Raw genomic sequence first — 24806 nt, 5'->3', positions numbered from 1 at the left:
CTGCCCCTGCTTTTCCTATCCAGAAAGTTACTGACCTAAAAAGAAGATAAAGGGGAGTTAATGAGATAGCAGCCATGTGGGAGTGCTGGTGGACAAAACAGCCTTAAAAGTTAGATTGACTATATGGTTATTTACTATTAGGATTGCTCTCTGAAATTTGAGAAACGTAGTTTTCTCTTGATGTGGAGTTTCTTCCTTGGTTGATGAGTTTATGAATCATAAAAGTGACAGGTTGACAATGCTGAAAAGTAAGTTTTCATGTTTGCCCAGGCCTGATGTAGTTGCTAATTCTATCTTCACCTATTTATCCACATGCTCCAGGTGTGGGCCGTCCACTTACACCCTCATGAGCAAAAGAGTATCTTTATTGTCAAGCTTGTTCAGTTCTTTTCTCAGTATCCTGAAGATTGCCCACCAGGCTGCCAGGTCTGACAAAGATCAGTATTCATGCCTTTGTATTCTGAGATCTATGCTTCGAAGCAGATGAACTATAAATTTTATAACAGTTAAGTCAGGAGCAGATATAAGTTTTGTTTCAGAGGTAAGAAAATGAATTGGAAGTGTAGAGAGCTTATTTTCTGAATGAGTAAGAATGTTTGTTTCAGTTTGCCATTAGTCTGTAGAGGTAAAAACTCCTTGCATATGAACCAACAGTGTTATCCTCAACCCTGTAAAATTCCTTATTTCAAAAAAATTTTAAGGTAGTTTTTTGTGTTTAAATATTAATTATTCTTTCCTAAGGAGAACCAGAGTTAGTTGCTGCAGAACTAGTATGCAAAACACTAGGGAATATAGATATTAAACACCTTAAGAAGTAATATGTTGTTGTGCAATACAGAGTTAATGTAACCTGTTTTTCCCTTCTTCCTCTTCCCCATGTCCTTGTCTCTCAAAAAAACTTCCCAAGAAAACAAGAAAAGCTTTCTTTTTTTTTTTTTTTTTTTGACCTTGGCGTTAGAATGGAGAAATGGCTGAGTTTATTGCTGTAGGGTAGTACTACCTCGACTGATTTTGCAGCACCTTATAAAATGTCCTGGTTTGTTTTGACTGCATGCATTGAAAAAGCATAATGCTGTCAGCAAAAGTTCTGTTAGTGTACTTAGGGTTTAATAATTTTCTGAATTATGGAACTTCTGTAAAAGGCAATACTGGTTAACTTGATACTCTTTGAGAGTCAACCATGTGATAAATCAGGAACTTGATGTTGAAGAGCTGTGAAAATTTATTTTGCTGTAATTTATGCCATTATCTGATACTATTTAGAGTGGAACAGACTATTTCAGTTGGAAGGGACCTACAATGATCACCTGGTCCAACTGATCAGTTCAGGGCTGACCAAGTTAAAGCACATTTTTAAGGGCATTGTCCACATGCCTGTTAAACACTTGACAACCACCTCCAGGAAGATTTGTTCCAGTGTCTAACCACCATCTAGGTAAAGAAATGCTTCCTAATGTCCAGTCTAAACCTCCCCTAGTGCAGCCTTGTACCATTCCCACATATCATACCACTGTTCACAGTTCTGTGTGAGCCCTGGCAGCCAAGAGGGCAGTGACTCCTGGGATGCATCAAACAGAGCACAACAGCAGGTCAAAAGAGGGGATTCTCCTGCTGTCTGCAGCTCTCACCTTGAGCACTGTATGCAGTTGTGGGCTCCACAGTTTAAGAAGGTTGTGAAGGTCCTTGAAAGCATCCATATGAGATCTGCAAAGCTGGGAAAACAGCTGACTGGAAGGAATATCCTGAGAGGAGCAGGCTTGTCTAATTTGGAGAAAAGGAAGTTGAGATGTGACCTGGTTGCTCTCTGCAGCTCCCTGAGAAGGGGGAATGGAGAAGGGAGGTGCTGAACTCACCTCCCTGGTTGAATGTTTATTGATGAGAGGTATTTGGTTTTAACAACTAAAGACTTTAAATGCAAGATTGCTGAACTGGTAAAGTTGCATTCTCTGTGCAAGGCATTATTTAAGTACATTTCTATCTCTGAACATTGTGATGGAAACTTGAGAAGATCAATGTTCTGACAAGTAGAAAGAGTTGCAATTTGGAGCTGTTCCTGTTCAGTCATTTGAGATGTTTTTTGTAAAATGTGTTTATCTTGAAAAACATTTCCTAGTGTTTATCATTTGACCTAATTGTAATAGTATGAAGTGAATGGGGATTTTTCACAAATGAAAGCAAAATATGCAAGCCTCTAAATGGCTATCACTTTGTTCTGTAAATGAAAAGGGACTGTTAAAGAGCACTTCACAAATGGTTAAGTGGTCTTCATGCATTCTTTATTTATCCATATTTATTAAAACTTTGAACCTAAAATTTTTCTCTAATCAGCATATAGGATATTATTTTTTTCAGTAAAATACTGTTATAGCTGAAGACAGGTAGAAATCAGCAAGACTTGTGTGTTTGTTCTCCCAAGCCAAATTATTTCTTTTGTGCTGAAATATCCATGTATATATCCAGGTAACCATTAATTTTTTCTCTCCAGCTAGGTGTATGGTTTTCCTTGGGCTGTGCATACATTGCTTTAGAAGGCTATGAAGGTGCTGCCAAAGCATTTCAGCGCTGTGTGACATTGGAACCAGATGTATGTACTTTTGAACAAATGATTCAGATGGCTTATCTAAGAGCAGCAAGGATGTTTTCATTATAAACAAGCAAAGCAATAATGAAAAATGTGCTTAAACCTTAGCCCTTTGAATAAATTAAGCTTGTTCGTGAAGGATATAGTTTTGTCATAAGGCATCTTAAAAATACTTACCCTGTACTTAACTTCATTCAAGTGTGAGTGTGTGAATGTTAAAATGTATTTGAAAAATTCCTTTATGTTTGCACACATTGCTAAAACAGACAGAAAGGAATGACTAAATTGTGAGGAGAGTAAAAAGAGGTAAAACGAAAATGATATTAAAATATTTAGTCCTCTAAGTAATCAAATTCTCCTGGAAAAAAAAAAGCAGTTCATATATGACAAGTCAATTGTAACTGTATATTTCAGGAGCACAGGGAGAATTGAGCATAGCCATTTTTTTCAGGATGCAGGGCATGCATGGGTACAAAATGTCATTTGAATGTGCATGGAGACAGTGAAGGTGCCAGCTGAATTACCTGAGGAATACACTGACAATACTTTTGCCAGAAGACCTGACTGACAGCTTGTTGCTTGCTTAGAGCTAATGCCATCTGCTCAAAAGAAACTGATTTTATTCATTCTCTTGGAGAAAAGAATGAGAGAGCAATGAGAGATGACAGGGTATTTTTTTTTTCTTTATTATAAAAGGCAATAGCTTCCTTAGGGAAAAAATATACATACAGACAACAATGGAATTCTTACTTTATATATTGTTTTGTTTTGCTCAGTGCAATAAATTTACTTCCAAATACATTTTAAAACTGGGTTCACTTATCTCTCTAGGGCCTGTATTTAATTGTATTCATATGACCAAGCTTGCTGACTTCTCAATGGGTTAAGTGGTGGGTTTTCTATGAGTAAAAGGTCCTGGACTGGCTCTCAGTTGGAAGCAAAACCTGTCTTTATACATCTGCAGCTGTAGCAATGTAGTGACCATTTTCTTGAATTAAGTCTCAGAAAGGTTTCCCAGATTGAGTTAAATGCTCCTTAAGCCTCAGGATAGCTTTCAGTGCCAGAGTACATTTCATTGCAGTGCTCAGACTCTCTTCTTCAATCATTTCCATTTGTCACTTTGCTGAATTCAGTGATGGGGCTTCACATTTACAACAGTGTCAGGTGAGGGGCAGGAATCATCTCTGCACATCTCTGCTGGTTTTACCTGTGGTGCCTTAGGGGACATCAGATCATTTTGTCCAGTAACAGAGAGTGATGCAGGTTGAAGAGCTTACAGCTAGGAGAAGTGATGAGCTGCTGGGAGCACTCACCTTTCCTAGACCAGCTAGATACTAGAAGAGGGTATCTGTTTACAGCTGAGACTGAAGGCAAGAGCTGACTTAGTGTATTGCAACCACAGGGCAGTTAATTGATATTTATATACCTGATTGTGGCTGATGTAGTCATATATTTATGTATTTCAATTTTAATACAATAATTTATATTTCAATGTAATAATTTGACTGCCATGTAGAAGGTGTGATTGCTGTTATATGTGATTAGTAAAATCACTTATGTTTAGCAGTAGTTTCACTAATGTGGATTTTTATCAAGTAAGCACAATATAAGCGAATAAATGTTTTGGTGTTTCTCCTTTTATCATTCCAGAATGCTGAGGCCTGGAACAATTTATCAACTGCTTATATCAGATTAAAACAGAAGTAAGTACTTTAAAATAATCAGAAGATATTGTTTCCAGAACAAATAACTGGTTTATTTATTTATTTATTTATTTATTTTTATCTTGACTTTTTTGTTATAATAAGGTGCTTAACACATGTTTTGTAATTCTTGGCCCTTCAATTCGCTCTCCCAGGTTGAATCACTGGTAACTATGTTATTTTAGAGGAAATAATTTTGTAACCTTTGTACAAATAGCAGCCTCTCTAGGCTTTTTTCTTGTTACAAGTGTTTATGATGTAATAAGTACAACCAATGCAAAATATTCATAATAAAGATGAATAATAAAAACTACTTTGACATGAAGTTAAGAAGATAGGTCTATTTCAAAGAAATAATGTATTCAGATCTATGTAATTTCATGGGATATTATCCTCAGTAGGTTTAAGGGAAAACTAGACAGTTTGGGCTTTAGATACAAAAGAAGATGGAAATCTGCACACATGCTGCTGGTCTTATTCTTTTCCTTCAAAACTAATGATTTGACCTAAGTGGACTGCCACTCTTATTTTATATTTTGTATTTCAATGTAATAAAAGTTTACCTGGAAGAATTTAAGAATTTTCACATTATAACTTGTCACCAAAGCATGAAACAAAAGAATGAGATAAATTATTTTTTGAAACCTTACTTGAAATCTGACAATATATATGGTTATGTGGTCAGGAGGCAAAGTAAAAAAAGAAGGAATATTACGTTTGTATACAAGTGTAAATTTATAAACATATGTAGGAAAAGTGAGAAGTAATATGAAGTTATGAGATAGATGTGTTAATAGAGTAGGTGGGAGGAGAAAATGAAGTGTTAGAATAACTAAAGCAAGAACTTGTTTTAACTTTTCAGTAGTTCCTTCCATCTTCAGCAGTGCCTTAAGTATGTGCAATTCATATGGTAGTTGCTTCTTCTTTTCTATACAATTCAAAATGTCAGATGCTCACTGTACTGGCTTATACTTGTTTCATAAAAGTGTTTTTAATCAAAATAATTTTCTGTCTGTTAATCTGCTACAAGGCTGAGAAACTACTGAGTGATTTGTTTCCCTTTACTGTTTGAATTTTATTATTCTTAATCTACTCTTGTGATCTAATGTGCTAAGTACCTACAAAACTTGTAACCTATTTGATATGGTAGCAAAAGCAATAAATGTGGGCATGTCGTTGAGCTTTTTTTTCACAGGCATCACGTGAAATAGGACTCAATGTACAGTAAATTTTAAGCAAGTATTATGTGCTGATAGCTGAGTGTGGCCTGTACTTACTGTGGAATAGCAATTTCTTTGATTATTTGTGTAGTCACGTATAGGTCAAGACTTTGTGTGACCTAATTTAACTCTCTCAAAACAGAGACTATCTGTAGCAGTACACTTGAATAATACATAAATAATACATAAATTCTAATTTTTCAAGCCTGCCAGAAGACAAAAAAAAAAAAAAGTGGAGTGAGGATTTTATAAAAAGGAAAACAAAAGTAAGGTATTTCATTTAATAGTTTTCTTTCACTCCCTCAAAAAAAAGTCTGGCTTTACTCCAATCAGGCTTTTAATTCAGACCTACTCATAGATTGTGCGTTTGGCCAAGGCTTGGCAGAGTCTCACACAACAAACATATAAATACAGTTTTTTGAAAAATGCATGCAGGCAACTTACTAACACCCAAAGGACAGGGGTTTTGTTGATATTTGGGGTTGCTTGCTTTTTAAGACTCCACAATTTTTGTGTATTCTGAATTTCCTTCAGAAAAACTAATCATGATGAAACAGACTCCATGCTTTGGTTTACCAGAAAAACTACTCTTTGTGCTAGGAGGTCTTTGAAATCTAGGTCTCAGATTTCTCAGAACAAACTGGGACTGGCCCTCTGTCCTTCATATGAAAGATTCCTGGTTTTCAAGAACAGATAATGCGTTTGTACTGGCTACTGTTTCTTGTCTGGGTATGAATTTACTTAATTGGTTAAGGGTACTCCATCATTATGTGATTGGTTAAATACACAGGGGGTTTGTTTTGAGAATCTAGATGATTTTGTTACATAGCAAGAGTGATGATTTGTGGAATACTATTCCCATCCCACCCCTTTAGTGTCTTGACTACATTTCAGATTTCCATCTTACTGGCATCTGCCCTCCTGACGACTTAATAATTTTCAGGAAGATGGGGGAGACAATAACCCTGCAGGTGTTGAAGAGCAGTTACAGAAACAATACATGAGTCTGGCAGAACACCTTCCAGCCTGTCAGATCCCAACTTCCATTGTAGCAAAATCCGTAGGAGGGGCAGGACTGTGTTCTTTTCTAATTTAATCTAGTAAAATCAGGGTCTGAAATCCCTTAGTGAGATCATTAATTGTGGAGAAAACTCAACTGTTTGTACATTTGTTCATCAGCGTCACATCTATCAATATATCAGAAGAGAGAGAAAAGGGGAGTGGATGTGGGAAGATTCTGCATGTGGGCTGTTCTGCTCTACTTATGCCAAATGACCTGTTCTCCTTAAATAATTTTGCACTGTCTGTCCACAGACAGTGTGTATTTGCTAACTCTTAATATCATGGCCTTAGATTGGCAGTTATTTACGTTTTTCCCTGACCAAGCTGTTTCAAACTTCAAATGGCCTGATCAGCTACTTAGATATTACATTGTCTTGGCTGAGATGTTTACACTGTCTTGGACCCTCTTTTTGAAACTCAACCAACAATTTCTTTGGGCTTTTTTTAGAGAAAGCACTTTTAACAGCTTCCTCAAGCAATATAGAGCAAGTGAACTGCGTATTTTGACAAAAGGCCATCTTTATATGATACTTATTAAGAAAAGATGTATTGTTATGCCTTAAAGAAGAAGCCTGGGAAAGCTCTGTTTCAAGTCTTAAATTAAAGAAATCTGTTCCTTTATGTTTTTTTTGGTATCATGACTGTCCAACTGAAAGTGTACTTCAGTCTCTTAGAAAGAGCTGTATCATTCCAATTCTCTAGCACAACTGTTTTAAAGTTTCAAATTTACTGCAACTTTTGGTAGTATGTTTAAGGCTTTAAACAGTAAGCCCACAAACCTTACCAACACGTGTTTCAAATGGCATTTTCTTGTCAGAGGATGTCATTACTGCTCTCCATTGGGAAGGAAATGGTCAAGAGTTGCCTGCAGTGGAGGCATGCATGTGAAAAATTAAAGATACTTTTTAACTTGATGATGATTGTGCTGTCCACCTTTATTCCATAACACTTTCTCCTGTCAGTATGAGATGGGTCAGATTGGAGGAGGACCCTAGTAGTGTTTGGGTCATTCTGGCACATTTGTACTGAGCAGCACAGCATCAGTGAGCAGAGGCTGTAAGTAAACCTTCCAGCTGACCTAAAGAAAAACATGGTTGAAAATGATGGGCTTCTGTGCGATGGATATGCATGTTTGCCATGTGCAAATGTTTAAAGTAAATCACAAAAAGCTGCCAAGTAACCTTCCTCTGTGAGATTAAATAAGTCAATACCATTCTGCATCTCTCATGAATGGACTGATTTTTAATTTTTTAATGTGTGTTACAACTGCAGCATGAGTAAGATTGTTTTCCCATGGTTGCAGTTAAAAATTTGGAAAGGAAAATACTGACATAGATGGCAAAATAGTGATAAATTTTTGTAAAAAAAAAAAAATTACAATAGCTAAGAGAAGTTACCATGAACTAATACAAAATAGTTAGCAAGGGAGATTAAGGAATTCTCAGTATTGTAAAATACGAGCAATAATAGCTTTTGCGTCGCACATTTATTTAAAAAATGTGATTTTTTTAAATAAGCAGTTTTTAAATTGTGTTATACCAACTGATTTTAGTGTAGAAATCTTCTGTAATCATTTCTGTTACTCTTTTATTATTGATTAGGATCAAAGCATTTCGAACTCTCCAAGAAGCTCTCAAGTGCAACTATGAGCACTGGCAAATATGGGAGAACTATCTTCTCACCAGTACAGATGTTGGAGAGTTTTCAGAAGCAATTAAAGCTTATCACCGGCTCATGGACTTAAGAGAAAAGTACAAGGATACGCAGGTGGGGAATTTTTCCTATTAATCATCCTTTATGTTCACCAATTTTTTTGTCTGAGACAGAGAGATTGCTGATAGCTACTGATAGTGGTATCAGTAATGATAGTGCACAAGCCAATGAATTTATGTAGGCAAAGTTTTGGAGATGTGGACTCTAAGAATAAATATTTAAAGTGAAACGGGTCAAAACTGAAAAACTTTGCATCCAGATTGAATCAGCTTTTACCATGTGTTGGAAAATTCCACAAATGAGCCTTTGAAAGTAAACTGAATGCAGTACAGTCATAATACTGATTCTTAATAACCAGGAAGATTAAAATAAAAGAGATATTTTGCTCATCTTTCACCGTAGTTCAGTTAAATTTTGTGTTTGTATGTTTGTATGCTCTGGACAAAATGCAGAAAATGCAGAAAACCTGCCTTAACAGCTTCAGCTGGGATGTTACCTTGCCTGAAACCAGGTTCTAATACAAGCAGGGTTCTGCACACTCAGTGAAATTAGCAAGGTGAATCTGAAAGACAAGCCAAAGAACCTCTCAAGGAGAATAATAAAACACCTCCGAGAGCCTTTGCAAAATTAGCAGATCTGGTTGAAAAACTTATGAGCTCTTAGGGAGATTGTGTAGTACCAGAGTAAGAGGAACCAGCTGGTGCTGCTCATGGATCCCAGGAGTATGTTTTGTTTCTTGTCCCATAAAAAAAGAAAAAAGTAGCTTTCCTGGATTCTTCAGAATTTGAGTCCAGTGATGAGGAGAGAGAGCAGATAGAATTAGTTATGATTGTGGAAACATCTCATATGGTGATGAGGGGCAGGGATATTAAATACTTTGTTCACATTACTTCTTTAATAACAAATTGTATGTGACTGCAATACTTATTACTAGTAAAGCCAGTCATACACAGGATAAAATTCTGTATTAACAAAATCTTTCAGGTTTGATATAGCTAAACATTAAAAATTAGCACTAGAGAGTGTCAATGGAAAACTGTATTGTATGTGGTGAAGATTAGTGTGTTTGACAGCTAGAGTGCTGTAGTCCTGGTAGAGCCTGTCATGGAGCATCTTGTAGATGGTTGGCTTTTTTCAATGAATTCTTTTCTCAATTGCTACTTAAAATAGCATTTTTAGGGGTGGTCTACTGCATTATTTGGAACAGACTGACAGCTCACTAGGAATAGAGGTTTCTACATATATTTGCCCATTTGAGGTATTTTGAGATTATACAGACAGCTTTTACTGTTATTTGTCAAATTTGATGTAATGTATTTTATTGAAGGATTTGAAGATATTGCTTGTATTACATTTCTATTTTTGTTCTGTATCTTTTTTCATCTTGTTCTCATCCAACTTTTATAACTTTTACAGAAGTGTGTGTATATGCTATCTTTCCTAAATTCTTTTTGCAACTTAATTTTAACTTTGGCTTCTGATATGTGAAGTGTTTTATGGGCTTCATTGTAACTTCTAGTACAGTTGCCTCAATTAGGAGGATTTTAGTAGTTGCCAAGAAAAATCTCAGAGCCTGATTAGAGAATTTCAGGCTTGAAACAATTATCTTGCAAGGAAGAGAAGAGTATTTCTTTAGAAAAACAAAAAAGCAGAAAAAAAGAAAAGCTTCTGCTGAAATTGTTTACAAAGTCCACCATTAATTGGTGAGCCTCTCCTTTTTTCCAACTGGACTGTTTTAAATAGGGATGATCTACAACCATCTTGTGCAATTGTATTTTGTCAATGTGAAATCATGAACATGAGTAAATGAAAATACACACCATTGTTTTCATTTAACATAGTATGATCTTCTCTCAGGTTATATTTAGTATTTGTAGTCATCATATATTTTAATTGGTAGTGGTGAGAAACAAGGTAGGAATTTAAAAAAAATATGCACAGGACTGGAAGAAGCAAGTTGAGTCATTCCAGTTCTTTATGAAAACCAACTGCTTTCAGCATAATCATTGCTGCAGAATGCCCTTTGTGAGACTGAATGTATCAATTATGTGTGTAATTTGAAATGCCCTTGATTTCTAAAGTTACATCAGACTTTTTAAATTTTATTTCAGAGTAGCACTAAGTCATATTTTTAAATCACTGATTTCTTCTAATAATCCTAAAGCATTCAGAATCTTACTGGTGATTTCTGCTAGGCCATTGTTGTCCTTTGTGCCAGTCTTCTGAGTACAGCACACAAATTTGGGAAATTTTGCTTCTTTGCTGTTCTAACAATGCTATCTCTGTGGCAAAGTTTCTGAGATCATGATATCATGAAGCTTGAAGATACATATGCACCAATTCTGTGGATAGAATTGAACAAGGAAGAGTTAAAGGGCTCTATAAATGAGCGACAATGCGGTAAGATTACAGCAAAGGACAGTTTCAGAAGTCTCAGTTTGCTAGCATTGTGTGTAAATGTTAAAAGCACACTTTCTTATCTTCCCTCCTTACGGTTCTTAAAATTCTTTGCATTTCCTTGTATCTTTTAAAACTGAGAAATATATCTGGAAAACCTTCGGTGTATGTGTTATATGATAAAATATAAAAGCTAACTGAATTAGCAGTAGTTTCACTAGTAAATCAGTCACTAAAAACTATCCAAGGAGAAAGCCTTACCTATTATAATCATCAATTTGGTCTCTGAATGATTAGTATCAGCTAGTGAATGTACCTGGAACATTTCTGCAGCTCCTAATTACACTACTTTCCATCATGTATGTGCTTGTGGAAGCAATCAACATTTTTAATTGGAATGTTGAAGTATGGTGAACAAGTAAGATACTTTGTGGTTGGAAAAACTCTTTTAGAAACCAGATCTTCATTATGTGCTCTCAAAAATTATGAATACAGGAGTATGACAAAGAGTTTGCAATTCTGTACTGTTGAGATTCTAGCAGAGCTTTTCTGGTACCCTTTCCATCAAGTAACATCCTCATTTCAGCCATTCATGTTGCCAAACCATTTCTAACAAAAGGCCACAAGAACATGTTCCAAGGGGATATTGAAAAGTGAGGATAAGAATTAATAATTTCTGGAGCTCTACTTCATTTAAATAGCTCACTAATGACAATTGTCTTTATTATTAAATCCTTCATTTGGAAGGGTAGTAGGGAGAGTTCACAGACTGCAGGTTTGTCATTTTCGATCTGCTATTTAGGGGTTCTCATCTTTCTTAAGCACTGTCAAGTTTGATGAGTATTAGTGAAGCATCTAAAGATGGATTGACCAAGAGAATTTTTATATTAAAAGAGTTGTTTGGAGAGCAATTGTGAAATGAGAGTAACTGATGAAAATCACAGTATTTATAAATTACTTGGTTTATTTCTAGAGTTTTCTCTCACAGTGTCTTTTGCTCAATTTGTAGTAAACACATTATTCTCAGAAGCAAAGGAGAAGAAGGAATGCAGATGGTGTGATGTCATACTAAATATGAACTCTCTGGTCATATTGAGCCCAGTTCATTAAAAGGGGCATGAAAAAAACCAATCAACCAAAAAATCCTCTACTGTTTGTTTGGGATCTTGGGCCACAACAGAGCCTTGCTCTGGATGTATGTATGGCAGTTTAAAATCTCTCAAAGATAGAAATTTTAAACATTTATGGCAACCTAAATGCAGAGCTCTGCTACACTGCTAATACTTTGGGATAATTGCAGTTCACTTGCAGTTTGAAATAACTTTATTTAACAAGTGTGCACAACCAAGTAGCATTAATGAGTCATTGCTGTTTAATGGACCCTTTCATCTGGGTCTTGACACTGGTTTCATTTTAACTGCTGTAGTGCCAAAGCTTACATGATGGATTAGAAAAAAAGGAAATTGATTATTATAATAGAAGTGTAAGCAAATCCAGGACTCTGTGGGAATAGAGGTAATTTTACAGTTGCTACATCCTACTGATTAAGGAAACACTTTCTTTCATGTGCAAACAAAATATCATTGGCTTTAAAACTTTTGATTATTATGTATGATATTCACATGAACTAACATTTTGGACTTTGATTAACAGTTTTGTTAAACTGGGAAATCAATTGAGAAGTTGTACATCTATGTATGAATCCTCAGGACCAGTTCTAGTTCCAGTTTCCATCTTATCCACTGTGTATCTTTCACTTTCTGCAGGTTATTAAATAGAGGTCCTGTAAAAAAGTGTCTTCCATTACCTGAATTAATTTATATATATATACCTGAATCTTTTTATAACTATTAGAAGATAAAAATATCTATGGGAGATTCTGCCACAATTTCCTTTACCCAAATTTCTTTCTTAGATTTTTGGTCGCTTCACCTTTACCAACATAGAATGTTATAGATGAGATTTAAATCAGGTGAGTTACTCCGTGTATGTCTTAGTAAATTCTATACTTGTCATATGGCACAGTCATTAATAGAGAGCAGGTATTACAGATAACATTATATATATTGATGTTGGTTTGAGTTGAAATAACAGATCTCTCTTGCTGCTTTTTTAAGGTGCTGACTATTCTGGTCAGAGCAGTAGTGGATGGTCTGACAGATCGTGCTGGAGAGGTATCAAGTGGATTGAAGGGGAAACTGCAAGAGCTCTTGGGCAGAGTCACTTCACGAGTGACAAATGATGGGGCAATCTGGAGACTTTATGCCCAACTTTATGGAAATGGAGAGAATGATAGTGGTGAAGATATTGAAAAGGTAAGAACTGTAGTGCTATAGTAGAACATGCTCCTGTTCCAGGCCTGTTTTGCTTTAATGTTTTTATAAGTTCATTGTCTTTTCTTCCTGTTCTTACAGCACACATTTTTGTTACACACAACAGGAGCAAGATGTTTTACATCAGTTTTTTTGAATTTTTTTTTTTTAACCAGTGTTTCATTTCAAAGCGTCCTATTGCAGCATATGTATATTGTCCTGAATTTGTATTCTGAAACTTTTCTTGGCAACAGTCTAGCATCTATAATCAAATGGTGGTGTGGATTTTGGCTTTTTTCAAATTGAAATTTTTTATTCTGAAGATAGGATATTGCAGCTTCTGAAAAAAAAAATGGATCTTAAAGGTACAATCCAGTAGTGGCATAAGCCATCTATGTTCTTTACAATCGCTAAAGGAAAATGCACTTAAAATAATCTACACCACAGTTAGAGTACCCAGACTAGAAATTTTTTGCCATTAGTTAGCTTAAAATGGAATTAAATAATACTGTTTAATTCTTTGTCTGTGGAACTATTGGTTTCTCTTTACCCATCACTGTTTTTACTATGTTAACTTCCATTTCTTGTCCTTATCACTTCCCAAGGAATTAAGTTGATTGTGTTTCCAGAATAACCACTTTGCACACCTTGAAGTGTTTACTTTGTTGTATGCTGGAGTGTGTTTCAAAAAGTTCAAATAGCCTTGCACAGTTAAAAAATAATGAAGGGTTATCAGATCTTCACTGGAATTGGACATACATAAGGTCAGCATTCAGTATGTGTTCACCAACAGGGAATGGCCTGGGTAAAAAATGCCTTTCTGGAGGATTGCTTGATGTCAAGGAAGGAAGATGGTTAGGCCTTCAAATTGTATTCCTGTGGGCTTAAATTTACAATCATTTGTGCCTTGTTCTTTGTCTCTGTGCTCTGCCCTGTGAAGAGCCTTGTTTAGTCATTACTGGTGTCTATTATACCTCCAATTCCTCCCTTTTGTCTTCCCTATTTTTCTTTACAGCTGAACAGTAAAAGGGATTTGGCCTATTTAGAATGCAGAAATACAGACACTGCAATATCCTGTAATATATCCTCAAATTCTTACTCAGACATGCAAAGCAGCAGCGGCCCTGTCTATACTATGAATGTAATCATTTCAGAATCGGGTTACATCACGGTATTTTTAACTAACCCAGTTAAAAACATGGTTTCAATTTGAAGAGTAGACAGTACTTTAACTGTGTTTCCTAATCAGACTGGTTATGGAACATATAGTCTAGCTTGCCCTGCGAGATGAAATGATGTTTATAAATATTAAAGGTATGCTTACATATGTATCCAAATACCCTGGTATGACATTACCATAGAATCAGATCATAAAAGAGCAAAACTGCCTATATCCACAGCATATATTAATTTCCATTGTAAAAATTAATTTGCAACCAAATAATCACTGATTTCTGTTATCATATTCTGAAGTAAAAATGATAAAGCTTGTATTAATTGCTTTACTGCCACAAGCACCATCACGTGTCAGTCAGATATTCAGTGAATATAACCGTATCTTTAGAAAATTTCTAGATGTATAGTCAGTGTGCAACTCACATTCATTAGGCAAAAGGTCAATGAATTCGAAAAGGGCATTATTTACTATACTGTGGCATCAAAGGACAAAGAGATGGGAACAAACCTTTAAAAGTGTCACCTCCTTACAAATGTAGGGTTTGACCTTTTTACTCCATACCCTTCCATTCTGCACCTTACTTAGTGCAGGTTTAATTATATTTAACCAATTTTGTTCCTAACATTGACTTTGAAAGAACAGTCTTGTATGCATGGCTATTGTAAAAGAGTGTCTTGACTGCTGGGATTTTTTACTTTTCTGTTCTGCTGAATACATCTGATGCCACATGAATCACTAGGGTCTACAGTTAAAATTCACAGCAGTGCTTTGTAAAAAGTCAGACAAGGTTTGCAAGTCAGGAGGGTAAAACTACTGAAGTGTTGGGTTTGTGGTTCTGTTTTGGAGGGGTTTTTTTTTAGCTTAGCATATATTTACTCTCACACTTCAATATATCTAAACTGCCACCTCATTCAGTACTTCTTTCTTCCCTATACTGAATGCAGTCCAGTCCACACCTTTCCCACTGAGGAATCTTTCCAGCCTTCAAGTTTCCTGCTGATCCATCCCAGGCTATGAATCCCTTCTGTTCCTTGAACTTTCCCCAGCTCATAACTGTTTCCTTTCAGAATAAATCTAGGTTCCAGAAGTGCAAACAAACAGCCCACAAGACTTTGAATTCTTTCCTCTCCTTGTCATCTGTCAGCAAAACCCCCCTAATTTGCTGCTCTGACTCAGACACATGCAGACTGAAATCAGACTGCTGTAAAAACTGTTGTTCCTTCTCTTCAAAATTCTTGCCTCTGCTTGCCAGAACTACAACCAGTTAAAACCTAGGTTATTATGAAAAAAATATTAATTCACTCTGGTTTGACTTAGTATTCCTTTATTGCTATTTACAAAAGCATGAGCAGTTCAGTCACCTGTGCCAAAGTGATTGGAACTCTGGTGGGAGAGAAAAGGTGGAAGCTTCTGGGGTGACAACCCTCAAAATCAGAAATCTTTACTGTGCTCATATATATGTACCACACTAAAATTTTTTTTATTCTTTTACATTATATTTAAACTCTTTAAAAAGGTAACCAGAGTTGTCGTCGAACTAAGCCATGTAATTTCTGACATGTATTTGTTTTATGGTTTTGATGCTGTAGAAAGAAAACACATTCCAAATGCAAAAATTAATTTTTTCCGCTAAAATATTTTTCCCCTTAATGGGACCCTCCTGCCATATTCTTTACATTTTTTTCCTGTTCACACTGAGAACCAGAGGAGTATGGTAACTAAAGCTGCATCTCTAAAGTGCATATTTCCCAAGATTACATATACATGAAGAAAGCTTTGATGTATTCAATTATAATTTTTAGATATGAATTTGCTCTTTGAGGTGTGAATGCAAGTATTTTTCTGTTTTTCATGTGCATTTTATTATGACGACTTGGCAAACATGGGTCACATCTATCAGTCTAGACAGATTTTTAAAAGATAAAAATTAGACACATGTTACTTTATATGCTTCTCATACTTGAGCTGCAGTATCAGTGAAGAACATCTGTGTTACAGCTGGTGCTTACTTCTGCAGAGGAGAACAGTATTCCAACTCACAGGAAATAAAGTATAGCAAAGATAGATTCATTTTCTGGATTCACCACCAATTTCATAGATACTTAAAACTAATTTAGTCTCCTAGTTGATTTTCTAACATACTAATAATTTTTTTCCCTCCTTGTAGTCACTGCAGTATCTCACTAAGGCGCATAAATGTGAAATTCAATCAAGTGATTGGGAGAAAGATGTTTCTTCTTTTAAGGAGGTGGTGAAAGGAGCCATAGAGATTGCACATGGTATGTTCTACCTGGAAAGGACTTTCAATTTTCATGAAGAGTGTAACAAATATTTATTAAGCTTAGTGGCAAAATAATATTCTACTCTACCTGTTTTATTTATTCCTACTACTAGGAGTGGTAGCAGAGAGTATCATCTTGATAGTGCATACAAAAATATCCTTGGAATGAGGCAGAAATTGTGTAGGGTGAGTCAGTAAACATATGACTGGTAAACATGGAATCAATTAATTTCATTATCTAGCAATTTCATAATGCAAGTGAAAAAGCGCCTGCAGTTCATCTCAGTCCTCAGATCATCACATAAATTGATTGAGAGTGCCAGTTAGGAAATTAATGAAACTTAGTAAGATCATTCCTTTTTCTGTGACACTTATGTTTAAGAAGGATACAAATGCCTGTTATGTTTAGAGTTATCTTCTCAAAATTACTTGTTTAGTTGTTTGGTTTTTTTACTTTGTGGTTTTTTGAGGGAGATATTACATTTTAAATTGGTGGAAGGTATCAAGGTCTTTAATTAAATGGTTTGTGTTCAAAAATTATTGCTAGAGTGGTAATGTTTTTGGTTTTGGGGTCCTTCTGTGTTTGGATTCTAGTGGCTATAAAATGCAGCAAGAACAAATCTAATCATCAGGAAGCTTTGCAGATACTTTCTTCAGCTCGGCTCAACTTACGTGGCTTGTCATCCAAGGCAAAGGTAGGAATGTTTGAAAGGTAGGAATTTTTGTTTGAAAGCTAGGAATCTTTGTTCTGTTGCCAGAATTTCTCTGTTTTGAATCAATTATAGATCAAATACCTGCCTGTCTCAGTGCATCATCAGGTGGATATTCATCTCTATGCTGTTAAGGATTCCAGTTTTAAGTAAACTTCTATTTCACTTCTTGCTAGGCTTTGATTGCAATACTAGTCTTAAGAGGCAGCACTGACATTTTAGAATAAGGTGGAATTTTACTTAAAGTGTTGGGCAAACACAATTGAGTGTTTAAAAGCAATTAGTCATTTCACTGACCTGTTTAATGTGAGATTTCATGGGATAAACTCGGCAGTCTCAGAAAAAAATAGATCTAAACCTGCAGAAAAGACCCAGATAGGTCAGGATTGCTTTGCATCACTTGGAGTGTTTTAAAAAGAGTTATTTATTAAAAGACAGAACTAATTTTTAATCTGTATTTTGTGGATACCCTACCAATTCAGATATCAATTACTTGGAAAAGTTATTGTATTTGGATCCTACTTCTTCTCTTAAAATACACATTTTGTCTTAAAGAGGGATTCTTCCTGCCTGTGGAGGGGAGTTAGCAGCTGTGGATCACAGAGCTGGAGTTTTATAATGTGTGCTTGTGTTACAAAGTATTGGTTTGTCATCAATGTGCTAAACTTGGCTCATTTTCTCTTGTCCTTTAATTTTAAGGATAAAAGCCTAGGCAAGTTACATTTGCAAACACAAGTTGTATCTGTAACTCAGCTTTTAGGTACAGGCATAAGGTAAAACTTTCGAATGTGTTAAAAAAAGAGACATGTTTGCTGTTACTCACAAAATATGATTGAGTTTTCCTTAAGAAAGGTACACAGACTGTTACTGTAGAGAAAGCACTAAATGACATAAATTATATGAATACAACTACAGGTAGTTTATATTATGAAAAATCATGTGATATCTGAAAGATTAAGAATATATGAGTCAAGTAAATTATATTTTAAGTTCTAAAGGCGCTAGTTAAATGAACATCTATATTATTGGCAACTAATGGTTTTATGGTACTTCTGAGCAAACTGTCATATTAGAAAGGAAGCATTTTATGTGAATCCACTGGTTTTGCATCCCTTCCAAGATGCCGTCTTACTTTGATTTTGAAGTCATATTAGATTTTCAAAGTGTGTTGCAGTTTAAAATCTCAGTCATCATCTGTCAGTTCCTATGCACAAACAGTTTAGCACTGTTTATGCCTGTCCAAGTTTGACTGCATCTACTTTTGCTATTATTATTTGCTAGTATTAGTGCAGGTTGTTTTTTTTTTTATCATTTTTCATTTCATCTGAAAAAAGCACTTAAAACATAGGCTAAGAGCAGACTCACTAGTTAAGATTTCAGAAGGACTAAAAGAACAGTGAAAATAACTGATCAAATAAAAGATAAAAATTCCAACATTTTGTAGTCAGGACATGCAATTGGAACAAATCAGTGAAACAATGTCACTGCTTCCAGGATCTCCATCTCTTGATGTTTGAGCTCCTGTGTTGTGCCAGACTCACAAAGCATCCACAATCTGCAGAAGGCTGCAGACCAGAAATGTGCTGCTACTGGGCTCTTTTCTGTTCAGGGCCTGCTGGGCAGTCACATGCTGTGGCAAATAGCACAGTGGGCACTTTTCTGGTCCTTGTCCCAATGCATCCTTTGGATCTGACAGGTGGAGTCTTTGAAAAAGAGAAAGGTTATGGAGATGCATTGTAAATGCTTGAAATGTGGGCACTGTTTTGAGGAAACTGAGGCACAAAGCCCAAAGAATGATGGTGCAGGAAACTTCCCTAGGCTGTCTGTAGCTGAATAGATTTCTCTAACTGTGTAGAGAGGGAAAAAAAAAGAGAGAGAGAGATGGAAAATAATTATATCATCCTGATTTATTTAACTGTCTTACCAGAAAGAACCAAACTTTTCTGTGACACTCCCACTGTGAGGTTTTTGGGCTGAAAGTCAAAGAAGTTTCTGTACTTGTAGCACGAACATGTTCCTATTTTTGTGTAAGATGTTCTGTATTTCAGTGACAACATTGTTTTGAGGCACAATGAATACCTTGGTTCAAGCCTTTTAAGTACATTTTTTGTTTATATTCATATCTGTATTATCCCATTATGTTTTGATGATATAATGATGCACAGATGTACTCCAGAGCAACTTTTATTTTCCCCTATTTGTTTTTGTCTCTTAATATAGGCTTTGTGTTTGTGTCAAATGAAGTGTGAATCACTCTCCCTTTACATAATAAAGGGTTCCCCCCTCCCCATGTTTCTTTGTAGAGGTACCTCACACAGCCTCAGTATTAAATAGATGATGATTGCTCATGAGTTAATTGCTTTTTTTTTTTTTTTTTTCTGTGAATGTCTTAAGGTCCTTAAGAACAATCTGTTTATATTACTCTGTAGTGTTTTGTTTTCTCTGGTATAGCTTAGTTACACATAGGTGAATGCCTCCACCCTTGCATGTCAAATGTGAAAAAATATTTATTTGAGGTTTTGGAGAAAATGAAGCAACAGAATATGACACTGGGGAAAATAGTCATTAAAATTCTCAACCAGTTTATCAGCAGGTGGGCTTAAACTGCAGTGACAGAATGTGAGATGCTCTTCTAATTTGAGCTTCATGTAGAAGTCCTTTACTTTCAATGGAATCAGGAGTCAGCATAGGCAGTCAGGTTAGACCAGAAATCCTATGTCTCCACAGGAGGATTTGACCCTTTTGGCACAATATCAGGTGTGTGGCATAGATTTCAGGTCTATATGCAGGATATGTGTCTATATGTGTGTGTGTATAACTTCTGTTTATTAGGCACAAAATGACCTTTAATTCTTAGAGAGAGATACCATTGTAGTTTACAAAATTATGACAAGCAATATAGATTATGAGCTTCCTGTGTTTTGTCTGTCCACTGAAAGAGAGAAACTGTATCTTTTAAAGGTATTTGTTTATAAAGTACTTACACATATTTCTTTTTGTTGTGCAGCAACTTTTCATAGATGTAACAAGTAACGAGGTTCACAGTGAGATAGCTGATGAGGTGACAGCTATGGACAACATGATTGCAGAACTTCAGGAGCTGAGCAACCGGCTGAGAGACCAGTGCTGACATACGGACCAAGTTTGGGACAGGGTGACAATAATGACATGTTTCTTTTGCCACTGCTTTTGTTGATGAAATGGTAGCAATTCCCAGGCAACAACACTCTCAATAAACACTTTTCTGTACAGTGCTGTTCTTGTGGTCAGCTTTTTTCAAAGTTACGGCTGCCTTTTAAGATTCTTTCTTATCAATCCCTCTGTCTTACTGTCTTAACAAATTGCATGTTTTGGTTCTTCAGCCTCAGACTTCTTGGAAGTGAGATGCTGATGTTTGTATGGTGATTGTGGAGGATTAGTTCTGCCTGCTTTGTCCACCTTGGTGCTGGGATGCTGGAGGATGTACCACCCAGGTGGGGGAGCAGAGGAGGTGCTGGTCTGGACGAGATGAAGAAACAAGCAGAGGAGGTGGGAGCTGACCCCAGCCTGTCTCCCATTTTAATTCAGTGTTGCTTACAGGGTGGGAGTGGTGTCCTGAGAGCAAGAATTTAGTCTTTTTTGTTCTTGAGGTAATACAGTTCAAGTAGAAAGTTGTTTGTTGCATTAGGATTTGCAAACAGTTATTACTTAAAGCAGTATTGGTTTATTCAATATACATAACTTGTGTCCCATGGGCAATGGACTCATACTTCATTTGGGCCTTTTATAGGCAGGGGAATATCCCCCACTGAGGCAGTAATAAAACTGCAGTCTAATCTAAAATACTTACATCTGACTAAACCCAAGTGCCTTATTTTCATCTAGACTATATTACATGGTTTCATTTTTCAGCATCTTTGCTACTCCTCTTCTAAAACTAAGATTTTTTCAGGGCTTTGCAGAAACCTGTGTGAAATAATTCTCTCAGATACATGGTTTTGACTTGCTCCTCCCTATGAGGATGGTGTGGTTATCTATATTCTGGCTCTGCACGGTCTGTGGTATGTTCTGTTGCTGAATGGTAAGAATTTTCTCCCTGAAGAGAAAGCCAGAAGGTACAAGTAAGCCAAACAATTATTTGGATTTGAAGAAGCAGTACATGCCTGCAGTTTTAGTGCATGAAGGGGTAAACCATCCTGACACATTTGTAAAGCTGCACATCTTTGTAAGGCTTATTAGAATGGAGAATAAATTATTTGGTGACAGTATTTAAACATGAGGTTCCCACAGAAATTGCCATCTTAGTAATAGGTTTACCTGCTAGTGAAGGACAGCTGGCTCCAAAGTACCTCTTTGTTGAAATTGCCCAGAAAGAGAGGGGTCATTAAAGGTTTTGCAGAGGGGATTTGCTTTAGCTGCTCTCATTTTGCTCATACATATAATGAGGAGTCCACCTGACAGAAAAAATAAAAAAGGGCTGAGTTTTTTGTGCCAGACTTGCACCACTACCATCTTTTTGATATGTCATTATGTTTTGATATGATTTACTTTCTTTTCCTTAGTGAATAAGGTTACCTTTAAAACTATTTTGTTCCCAGCACTAAGTATTTTAGGAAGAAAGTGTTTAGGTGTGGAATAGTTTAGTGACAGAAAAATCTTCAATTTTTATAGTAATCTTATGGCAAATTTTAAACCAGAATTATATCTCATAATTAGCTGGAAAACATGAGATTTAAATTCTGTTGTCTTGATTTAAAAGACAGTAATTCTATTGAGTTTACCTGAGACTTTTATAGCTGCAGTTTGGCGGTGCAGAACATGAAACCGGATTCATTTTTGTGTAATGGTTTCTGCCTAGCATTTAAAAAAGATAAATGGAAAGTTAACACTTCATGTGGAATATTAGAAGTCTGTGAAAGACCCCTTAAAGTTCTTTCCCTTTGATTTTGTTCTTTTGAAAATTCTTTTTTTTCTTTGCCTAAGGTGGTCAAGTGAAAAAGTCATTTTGCCTTTTCAGTGTTTCTTTATTACAGTGCTTTACCTGTTTTCTCAGCACAGATCTTTTCCCCATTTGTGCCTCCCTGTCTTAGTAGATGCATGGAATGTAAGCAGCTTTGTGTTTCACCTAATGAGAGCCTAGTGACAACAGACAGGGTGTTCCTGTAGAGTGGGTTGGCTAGTGTTACAACAGCACATCAGTTTTCCTGTCACAATAATGTAATAGAGGGGACATGTCTGCAGAGACTTATAAATACATAACTTAAATATGTACAGACAATATACATGGTGTGAAAGATGGCAAGGCAGGAGCTGACTCATCATTAAGGAGTCTGGTTTTTTGGAGCAGATAATGATGCCAGAAGACCTCAGCCACTTTATCCATGAGACTGAACACCTGATTCAAATCTCTCTACTAGGTATGTACTTGCAACCTCTTCCTGTGTATTGGTGGTGTTTTCATCTTCCTTAGGTACAAGGTGAGCCCATTCTGTTTCTTTGGAGATCATCACAAGCCTTTTAAAACTTTCCAAACACAAATACCATGTCACTTTTGTATGGTGCTGATTTTCTGTGTTCATGCAAGCAGCATTTGGTTCAGAATAGCTTTAGGAGACCATTGTCATGAAGACAATGTTTCTATAAAAGCTCTGGCTGTCAAAAAAAATCTGGCTAGTACTGAAAGAGGAAGAATCATTTCCTAAGCAGACTTCAGACATTTCAGCTCTCCATTTTATGGGGAGCATCTGTCTTCTTACTTGAATCACTCTCATGACAACTGCAGAATCCTTGAGAGTTTAGCAAAACTAGACAGTCCTTTCCTGATACAGTTGTCACATCTGCAAATATCTCTTTAACCCTGCTGTTATTTTCAAAGCTCTTTGTACAGCACATGCTACCAATTATTAATTAGCAGAGCGTGGACTCAATTAAGAAATATGTTGCAGGAATGGCTTACAGTTCACAGTAGAATTTTGGGTACTTTCCAATCTTTTTTTGTCTTTCTGACTTTAGAAGTGTTGGGGTTTCTCCCTTTTGACATGTCTGCCCTAAGAGCTAATGTGGAGGTAAAACAGATGAGGCTAAATTTTTCAACTTCTACTAGCCCAGACAGGGAAAGCAGCTGTCCCAGAGTTCTGCAGATGAGTATAAGCCAGGAAGTATGATGTATGAAAAAGAATTAATTTCCGTGGTCTAAAAGGATTTGGTTTTTTGTCATTGACCTGATACAGTTCAACACATGATGTATTTTCAGCCCCTGGTGGTTAGAACCCAGGGAAGATCTTCTGATTCACCCAAAGGGCTGTGTTGGGCTGGGTGTGGTGCTAAAAGTTTTTTTGGGGTTGGGACATTACTCATGAGCTGAAGTGAATGTTCTTAGGGCTGGTGGGGCCACACTGACTCAGGCAGGTCATCCCAAGTACAGGCCAGTAGATGTTGTGTTCAATGTCACATTGTCCTTGGTGTTCTTTCACCACTCTGACTGGTGCATTCAGGAATGCAGGTAGCTCTCATCCCATCATTCATGCAGAGCTCTGTACTAAAACTATGGGAATAAATAAAGCTTTGAATAATTTTTCAGTTCGACAGATGGTGTGTGTTTTATATCAAATACAGAGGACACATTTACAAGATCAGCTTTCAGATTTGTACATATATTAGTTAAAACTATGCCTCTTAAAAATAGGCAGAAAAACTGCAGGTATTAATTTTACCCTGCTTTAGAGAAGCTGTAAAGTCTCTCTGAAATTATTTTGACTTAGCTCTTCTCTTCAGTATTTCTGTCTCAATATCAGTGACTGACAGTGCAGATGGACATAATGTATTTCAGGAGATGAAAGGAAGCTAAACAAACTCATTCTATTTCCAGAGGAATACAAACTAAAATAATATACAAGTACCTAATTTTTTCTTAATCTGCATTCATTCAGAGCTCTGTACCAGAAGTCCATACAAAATAGGGAAAAGGTAACAGCTGATAGGGTGCAACTTGGGTTCTCTGAACTTAAAAATAAACTGGAATTTGATAGGAAATACTTTACTGTAAAAAGAAAAGATTGCCATCAACTGTATGGAGGTTTTTTCCAGTGTGATTACTCAAACTAAGTGCTTTGTGTTTCAAAAATTATTTTTAAAAATTATTTTAATTTTTTTGTTTATATTGTGTCTATATATTCATATGCTTACATGTATACATGTATAAACATGCACATACACATATACATAGAATCTTGTGTCTGTCACAGAAACAGTTATTAATTCTGAAGGTGTAAGAGCTACATACACAGAAAGGTACATCTCATGAAAGCTGTATGCATTAGAGACTGAGAATTAGACCAGATGTAAGAAAGTCATTCCTGTACATTTTACATGATGTGTTTCAGGCATAAAACTTCTTTGAAATAAGGTGAATTTCACAAGTTAGTGGCAATAAAATGTTTATATTTATACAAAACCCAATGTAATACTGCAGTAGGGCAAGTTTTTGTAGTATTCAGGAGTACTTAAAAATAGATAGGTTTCAATCAACCAGTAGCTTATTCAGGCATGTGCTCGAATATAGTAGCTGCATTCATTAGACAAACATTTCTACTAATCCTTCAGCTACACTAATAAAAGGGTCATCCTTTATGGGTTGAGTGTAGTAGCACAGGGTTCTCTTTTTAACTAACA

General features: G+C 36.0%; 1 protein-coding gene across 1 annotated transcript in view; it reads left to right on the top strand.

Moving 5' to 3' along the window:
• TTC27 (tetratricopeptide repeat domain 27) overlaps positions 1-20407 on the top strand; it is a 109586-nt gene extending 89179 nt beyond the window's left edge. The window contains exons 14-20 of the mRNA XM_079330060.1: positions 2486-2584; positions 4232-4284; positions 8168-8333; positions 12794-12991; positions 16333-16444; positions 17041-17141; positions 20164-20407. Coding sequence (XP_079186186.1) covers positions 2486-2584; positions 4232-4284; positions 8168-8333; positions 12794-12991; positions 16333-16444; positions 17041-17141; positions 20164-20286 — 852 coding nt within the window. The 3' untranslated portion in view covers positions 20287-20407. The remainder of the gene's footprint in view (positions 1-2485; positions 2585-4231; positions 4285-8167; positions 8334-12793; positions 12992-16332; positions 16445-17040; positions 17142-20163) is intronic.
• The last annotated feature ends 4399 nt before the right edge of the window (positions 20408-24806 follow it).

The sequence above is a fragment of the Erithacus rubecula genome (genome assembly GCF_903797595.1).
Source record: "Erithacus rubecula genome assembly, chromosome: 2".
In the NCBI taxonomy this organism is placed as follows: Eukaryota; Metazoa; Chordata; class Aves; order Passeriformes; family Muscicapidae; genus Erithacus; species Erithacus rubecula.
Note: the sequence above shows the minus strand (reverse complement) of the source record. Positions and strands in the feature narration are given on the sequence as shown.